General features: G+C 34.0%; 1 protein-coding gene across 1 annotated transcript in view; it reads right to left on the reverse strand.

Annotated features, from left to right (window-relative positions):
- Positions 1-7,326, reverse strand: part of LOC107871789 (thioredoxin H2-like) — a 17,887-nt gene extending 10,561 nt beyond the window's left edge. Inside the window, exons 1-2 of the mRNA XM_016718673.2 lie at positions 7,122-7,326; positions 102-244 (exon numbers count right to left, since the gene is read on the reverse strand). Of these exons, the coding sequence (XP_016574159.1) occupies positions 102-244; positions 7,122-7,326 (348 nt within the window). The remainder of the gene's footprint in view (positions 1-101; positions 245-7,121) is intronic.
- Between the last annotated feature and the right edge of the window lie 1,594 nt (positions 7,327-8,920).

Raw genomic sequence — 8,920 nt, forward strand, 5'->3', positions numbered from 1 at the left:
TTCCGAGTTGGCCCGGCCCGGCCCGTTTGACACCTCTAATTGAAATGAAGGGAGTAATATCTTCTTTGAAAAGTTTGCAGAAAATCCTCTAAAATAATTACCAATTTATTAGTTTCTTTCAAAGAATCAAAATGGAGCTTCCATGTTGCTGAGGAATGGAAATGAATGACTTGAGTCTTCATGGGTGCAGTTGCTGACAGTGCATTAGTTTGATGCCAAGAAGAAGAGTTGTTGGCACCATTTTCTCAATAATTCTCAAGCAAAAGAATTTTTTGATTTTAGAACTTTGGATCTGTGAAAGAAATCCTTTCGCTTACTATTTGGCAGGGACCCTTTTTATATTTCTTGCTAATGTGAGGGAAAATCTTATTCAAATTAAAGCAGAATATGTTCTTTAGTCATTTGACTAGAGCATTCAATATGTGATTGCTAGTTTTGAATAATCTCGATCACTTGCAAGAAACTGAACTCTAATGTTGCTTTTGCTTTTTGTGTGGATGCTGTATTATAATATTGCTAACAGAGGGATCACTATAACTTTATTCCCATACTCAAATTTTTCCCTCAATTAACCCCTAATTTGTTTGTTATCATAGAGAAACTTAATCAAGTTAATATTCTACAATTTTGAGCGGATAATACTCCTCCATTAATAAAGCAGTAATAGCTCCTACAAAACATTTCTATTTTTTATGGGAACATTGACCATTAAACTTCAAAATATTGTTACCCACTGTATTAAGATAGCTTAAGGCATAAAACTTGCATGATGAAATTTGGGTATGACGGATCCTGGTGTTCGGTTACAAGAAAAAAAATTTCCACCAAAAAGAGGGAAAATGACTTCCAATTGAATTTCAACAGGTCATTTCATCATAATACAAGAGGAGTTAGCTCAGGTGATAATTACTTCCAGCTCTAATCTTACGGTAATGGTTTCGAGTCATCGAGGAAGTAAAAAAGTTGGAGATCTTATGAAAAGCTTAAAAAGAAAAACTGTGACTAACAAACAAATAATAATATTTAGTGCGGAAAATTACTTTGTCTCAAAAATTACGTCTATCATATCAGCTATCAAATGCACTTTGGTTTACCGTAGATTTGGTATAGTTAAATTAGTAAGTGAGTCAAGAGCACACGCTATGATTCAATCTTGCTCAGGGTTTGATTTGTTAGTGGTTAGAGTATTTAACGATTTAGAGAAACTAACAATATCAATGAGATAATAATAGACAAGTAAAGGAAACGAGTTTGAACGAGACGAAGTAGTCCATGGGAGCTATCAACTGCTGAGAATTATTCTACCAATGATGCTTAAGCAAACTGACAAAATATATTGAACTATGCAGGAAATACGAAGTAAAGCTTAGAGACAAAGTAACTATTGTTTGATTGATTCAGGGTATGAGGAAGAGGGAGCAGATCCTTATACAAATGAACTGGGATTGCTATTTATCCTAAAGGATCATCACCTATGTGGGAACCCTACCTATCCTGATTCGTTAGTGAATTGGCTTAGTATTCTCCCGGATTAGTCCTGCAGGAGCTCGTTCGCGTCTCAAAGGGGCCTGGCATTCTTGTCCCCTGTATGTCATTTTGTGCCAAGTCACTGGTAGTGGGTGACAAGTGAAAACTTCCTTATTCCTTTCGCAGGTCATCCTTGTTATGGCTTCGCTGAGTGCGTCTGTTTGCAATCATAGTGTTCACCGTGTTGCCCATGCACTTTAGTGCTTACTTGAACCCGACTATGTGTCCTTGTACTAATTTTCTCCCATACACACTTGTTCGTGGCAGGAAGACGACTAGGCAAGCGAAGTGAAAAGTATCTCTTTTTCAACACTGATACATTGCTTTATATATATGTGAAACTAAAACACTTGCTTTTAGCACACGATACTGTGACATAGTAAAGGCATTATCCTACATTGATGATTTTATTGAGATAAAAATTTCCTGCTCAATATGTATTTGGGAGGTACCCCCGAAGGACACGTGACAAAGAGAAGGGTCCTTTTAAGGACTTATGGGTCTTCAGATATTCGAGAGATGACCTCTCAAATATGCCGTCGAGGGAAGATAATGCTTATGAGGGGTATTTCAAACGGAATAATTGCCCCACAACCTCATCTTTCCTCCAAATGACAGAAGAAATGGACAAGAGAACAAAGGTATCAGTTTCAGCAATGCACAATGTACTAGCCTGACCCCTGCAAAGGATACCAGTTGCCCCCAATAATGAAAACGACTATTGGAGTAATTCCATTAGTCATATTATTATATGGTCTAGATAGCGTGTTCTTATTAGCTAAGGTCCATATGCTTTAACCTGTAAATAATCGATCCCTATCACTTGTAATTCATTCTGATTTCCAAGTAATACACTCTTTTTACTTGCTCATCAAGAATTAGCTTTCTTTGTTTATTTTTTTTCATATTGTTCGTGGAGGCACTATTTAAGATCTTGAAAGGCAGCATTAAGACCCTTTTTCTTATATCTATACTTGTTTATTTACTTTCTGTTGTTATTCACTGCTTATTACGTTTTCATTGCTTATTTAACTAAATTGATAACCAAAACTAAATTGATAATCAAAGCGTTGGTAAATAACCTAAAATTGGAGTTTAACTAATACATGTGTTTTTGACCCATACAAATTTAACTGTATCAATTTCAAGGGTAAACACAATGTATGTTTCAAAATTGACTTGCACCATTAGCGTAGCTAGTACAACTCCGCTTGCTTTTTTTTTTTTTGCCCAACGCCAAAACAAATATTAGCCTTCTTTGATAAACTATATCACAAAGATAGATGCAAGATCTACATACATTAAATTTGTTATTTTTTGAGTACAATCTGTATTTACAACACGAACTTCAACAAGAAGTTCAAGAACAACAAAGAAGTTCAAACTATTTTCTGAAAAAATAGAAAAACCATGAAAAAAAAGATGAAGAGAGAAAGAATCATGTCCACTGAATTCACGATGTGTCCTAAGAAAATTATTTCCCTCAAGTACCCGAGGTTAATGAAATATATCCTCCCAGGATAAAATGATTCACTTCAGCTAATGGTGGTACCTCAAATTTACCAAACTATGAACTCACTCAATGATTTGTAAATCACACTTGATTTTCATAAAGAAAAGTGTTATTTTACTTCACACTTTCGTGTCTTTACTTGAGAAAAAAAAATCAACTATTATTTATAGTCAAAAGGCGATGCTTCAAAAAGAAAGCAATGGTTCATGAAAAATCACAATTTTTGAAATGACGCCCATCCGCGAACCCCATCGGCGGCCACAGGTTGGACTTTCTCCAAAAATAATATGTTTATGTTGACTTGTACTAGCATGTGTGGTGACATCTACATTCGCAGATGCCCATTTGCGCCAGCATCTCACCTTTTTTATTCAAATAGTGCATCGAAAGACCGCGTCCCTTCGAGGTACGTCATGACATGCGTCATCACATGCTTGTGTGAGTTCGCAAATAGAGAAAATTTTTATATCAGATTTTTTGGATTAAATAGTCATTAACTTTCAAGTTGCAAATGATTTTGGTCTAATATGATAATCTCTTGATCTATCATTTGACAAATTCAAATTCAAATTCAAAGTCGAAGCCGAGCTGAGCGAGCGACGACAATGATGCAAGGCTTGTATTCTTCTTTCCTCACTAACGACTTAAAGAAGTGATTCTATATTTAAGCACAAGATTTTTTCTTTCTCCCACCAATGTGGGAGAACACATTTTTTATAAAATGAACACACATTTTTACTTTTTCTCTATTTTTCCTTCCTATATTTTTCATTCACTTTAATCGCTTAAAATCCAATAACCCCCCACATAAATGAATAATAACTATTTAAATTAAAAATATATAGATAAGTGTGTGATCTACAAGCGAAGCATAGTTGCATCTGAATAAGTAGGTTTTCCTTTGAATTTTTTGTAGTTAACTTATATTGAATGCACTCAATCAATCGGTAGATGCGATATCCTAAACCATCAAACTTTGGTGTACACTAGACAACACAACATGCAGTCTTTTACCATTTATGATTCTAACGGATTTATTCGTTTCATCCATGAACACTTTCTGGTTTCATGAGGGCTTAGAGTATAGGTCTTTACTATCATTCTCCTTGAAGCGGCTTTCACTTCACCCTCACATAGGTGATTCTTAAAAATTTAATTCTATAGATCAAACTATTTGGTCAAACCTGCCAAACTTAGAAATCATTAAAAAGTTTCAATCCATAAGCCTTATCCTTGTTTCCTGAACATTGTCTTTATCTTAAGAATGAATTGAGTTAATTGACAATGTTGAATCGTCAGTCACAATTTTGTTTTATCTCCTTGAACCTGACTGTTGGAATCTCTACTCCATTAGGTAGAGTTACCGCCGTGATGATTTGTCCTAGGATGTGAATACATTCCCTTTTAGTTAGGTCTTTTATAAGTGAACCCAACACATTATTCTTTGACTTCACATAGTCAATCATGATGCTTTCACTAGAGAGTAGTTCTCTAATGGTATTATGTCTCTATCTTAGATGACGAGATATATCATTATACATCATGCTCCATACCCTATCTATTGTCGCTTGACTATCACAATGTATGCATACCGGTGCCAAAGGTTTGTGCTAATAAGGAATATCTTTACAAATTTTTGGAGTCATTCAACTTTTTCACCAACTTTATCTAATGCGATAAATGTAGCTTTCATTGTAGAGCAGGCAATACATATTTATTTGGATAATTTTCAAGACACTGCTCCTCCACCAAGAGGAAATACATATCCACTCTTGGATTTTACAAATGATCCAATTTGCATCACTATATACTTCAATTTCAACAGGATATTTGTTATAATGCAAACATAGTTTGAGTATGTGTTAGATATCCCAAAACTCTTTTCATTACCATTCAGTAAGTTTGATTAGGATTACTCATGCACTGACTCAATTTACTAATAGCACATGATATATCTGGTCACGTACAATTCATGATATACATTAAAATTTTTAATACTCTTCCGCATTTCAATTGTGATTCACTTTCACGTTCGTTTTTGAAGTGAAAGCTTACATTTATGGAGTCTTGACAATATTGAAATCCAAATACTTGAACTCAATGTAATAAGACTGTGACACTGCCAATCCTTATGAAGTTCTATGAATTCTTAATATTCGTTTAGTAGTATTTATATCAGAAATGTATCTTCTGATCATCAACATGTCAGCCACATACAAACAAATAATGACTTTTCTATTTGGAGTGTTTTTAATGTAAATACATTTATCACATTCATTTATCTTAAATCTAATTTTCAATACGTTTATGTCAAATTTTTCATGCCACTTTTTTGTGCTTACTTTAGTCCATAAAGTGACTTAACAAGTTTACATAATTTTTTTCTGTATCTGGACCCAAAAAACTCTCGGGTTGCCCCTTGTAAATTTTTTCCTCTAATTCTCCATTTAAAAAATTTATTTGAAATTCATTTGATGGATTTCAAGAACATGTATCAAAGCTAAGGGAATCAATATTCGAATGGATGTTATTCTTATTACTGGTGAGTATGTGTTGAAATAATCAAGGATTTCTTTTTGTCTAAAGCCTTTAATGACAAGTATTTCCTTGTAGTTTTCAATAGTTCTATCTGCTTTTATTCTCATTTTAAAGATCCATTTAGAATCTAAAGGTTTATTTTCCGAAGGAATATCAACCAACTCCTTAGTATGGTTGCTTATGATTGAATTAATCTCACTATTGACAGTCTCTTTCTAGAAAGATGATTCCATAGAAGACATTACTTCTTTGAATGTTTAAGGCTCATTTTTTAGAATAAATGTTACAAAATCTAATCTAAAGGAAGTTGATGTCCCTTGAATTTTACTATGATTTGGATTCTCTTCATCAAGTACATTCTCTCTTTGTTCATCCCTAGGTCGTTTAGGCCCTTCACTAGACAACTCATATCTACTTTTATGCGAAACTCAACATTATTTGATTCAATTACTATATATCATGGATATCTGAATATTTAGATTTATGAACCAAATATCAACATGCTTTACTGTTTGTAGCATATATTATAAAAACACAATTCACAGCCTTTGGTCCTATTTTCACCCTTTTGGGTATAGGAACTTAGACTTTGGCTAGACATCCTTCTCCCCACTTTAAAATATTTCAAGTTGGGTTTTCTTCTTTTCTATTTCTCATATGAAATTAATTGTGTATTTCTATGTGGCACTTTATCGAGTATTTGATTTGCTGTAAGGATAGTTTCCCTCCATATGTTTTGCGATAAACCTAAACTTATAAGTAAGATATTTGTTGTTTTCTTTAACGTGCAATTTTTGGTTTCATAATTCCATTCGATTAAGGTGAATATGGGGTAGTAGTTTGATGGACAATTTCATATTCTAAAGATATCTCTGCAAAAAGAGATTCATACTCTCCAGCCTATCACTTCTTATCACTTTAATATTCTTATTCATTTAATTTTCAACTTCAGTTTTATATTTCCAAAATGCTTCTATTGTTTCATCCTTAATATTTAGCAAATAAACATAACAATATTTAATGCAATCATCAATAAAAGTTATAAAATAATTTTTCCACCACGAGATGGTGTTGACTTCATATCATAAATATCTGTGTGAATAAGTCTAAGGGATTTAAATTTCTTTCACCAAACTTATATGGATGTTTGGCATACTTAGTTTAACACATGTTTGAAACTTTGATTTACTGCACTCAAAGTTAGATAAAACTTTCAAATTTATCAATTTTCTCAAGATTTTGTAATTGACATGTGCTAGACGTCATATGCCATAGTTTATTTGATTCAAGCAATTAAGAAGAAGCCTCAACTTTATTCATTTCCACGGCCATTAAATAAAATTTGAAAAGATCCTCATTGAGGTAGACCTGTCATACATACATTTAATTCTTTCTTATCACACATTTAAATCCATATCACACATTTAAATCCATTTCACGAGAAGTGTTGTAGGCACTAAGTTCTTCCTAATAGTAGGAACATAGAAAATATTATATAGAGTCAGAACATTGCTGGAAGTAATTTTTAGGAATATCTTCTCACTTCCTTCAACCTTGGCTCTTGCAGTATTTCCTAAGAAGATCACTTCTTTTGGACCAACAATATGATAAGTAGAAAAAGCTTCTTTGTCTGCACAGACATGTCTAGTGGCCCTTGAATAAAACCACCATTCATTTGGATTTCCAACTAAATTACATTCAGTGATCATAGCGCATAAATTTTCATTCATTTCAGTTTCTTCCACCATATTTATTTGATTTCGCTTCTTGTTCCTCTTTAGAACTTGACAATTTAGAGCTTTGTGGCCAACTTCACTACAACTGTAGCACTTGCCTTTGAACCTTTCTTATCCTACTTTTTTTCTCTTGTCCAAAAGACTTCTTTCTTTTCTTATTATGTATAGAATCATCTTTAATAAGATTTGTACCCATCATTGTTGATTTCTCTTGCAACTTATTTTCCTCTGCTATCTTGAGGTGAATCACAAGGTCTTCCAAACCAAATAATTGATTTTCAAACATTCATTTTTAGGAACATGAGGATCTCTACTTTCAAACTTTTGCATTTCAAGTTTGGTTAGCCAAAATAACATCATTTCCTACCATTTTTTGAAGTCCACACTAGAAAAATTTTCTAAAACGATACCATTGCTAGAGCAACATCTGAACGAATTAATGATGCAACATAGGTTGTCGTTGGAAAAACACCATTTACAACCGAATCAATTTATTGTTTAGTTTCATTCGTCATTTTTCTGTCAAACTTTTACAATCAATTTAGTATTTCAGAATACTAACAATAAAAATTTAACCTTTTAACCATACTGAGGAACGTACAACGAAGGCCCCCTAAACCATATCCACATCATACGACAAGTATCCTTAAGTCGTATGATGTCCAGAAAGTTCAAAACCCAGGAAATTTCTAAGGAACAAAACCTAGGGAGTTTCAATTCTCCCCCACTTGGATTATTCATCCTCGAATGATGGAAAAATCTTGTACAAGCACAATTACACCACACCTCAACTCTGTCCTTTAACTAAGTTAGAGAATAAAGATGCAAAGAAGTCAATATTTCCTTTAACTAAGTTAGAAAATGAAAGCATGATGAAGAACACATACCTTCCGCATGAATTTTCGAAGCAGAAAACAAGAATGGATACCTGGATTTCTTATCCTCTTCCACCTCCCAAGTAGCCTCTTCAACCTTGTGGTTCCTCCATAGAACCTTAACTGAAGCTATATCCTTGGTCCACAATCGACGAACCTGTCAGTCCAAGATCTCAATCGATACCTCCTCATAAGATAAAGAATCTAAAATACCAATATCCTTGATAGGTATGATTTGAGATGGATCACCCATACACTTTCTTAACATAGAAACATGGAATACCAGGTGAATAAAACTCAAACTAGAAGGAAACTCCAACTCATACGCAACCGTACCCACCCTTCTCAAGACCAAGTAAGGACCCACATACTAGGGACTGAGCTTCTCCTTTTTACCAAAATGCATCACTCCCTTCATAGGAGACACCTTTGGGAACACCCTATCTATCAACCTCAAACTCTAACTCTCGTCACCTCACATCCGTATAGGACTTTTGGAAACTTTGGGAAGCCTTAAGCCTATCTCGAATCACCTTCACCTTTTACATGACTTGGTGAACTAAATCCAGGCCAAATATCTCTGCCTCACCAACCTCAAACCACCCAATAGAAGACCTACACCTCATACTATACAAGGCCTCAAACGGAGCTATCCTAATGCTAGAGTGGTAGCTATTGTTATAAGCAAACTCCACAAGAGAAAAGTGCTCAACCCAACTACCATCATAGTC

The sequence above is a fragment of the Capsicum annuum genome, chromosome 5 (genome assembly GCF_002878395.1).
Source record: "Capsicum annuum cultivar UCD-10X-F1 chromosome 5, UCD10Xv1.1, whole genome shotgun sequence".
NCBI classification, from domain to species: Eukaryota; Viridiplantae; Streptophyta; class Magnoliopsida; order Solanales; family Solanaceae; genus Capsicum; species Capsicum annuum.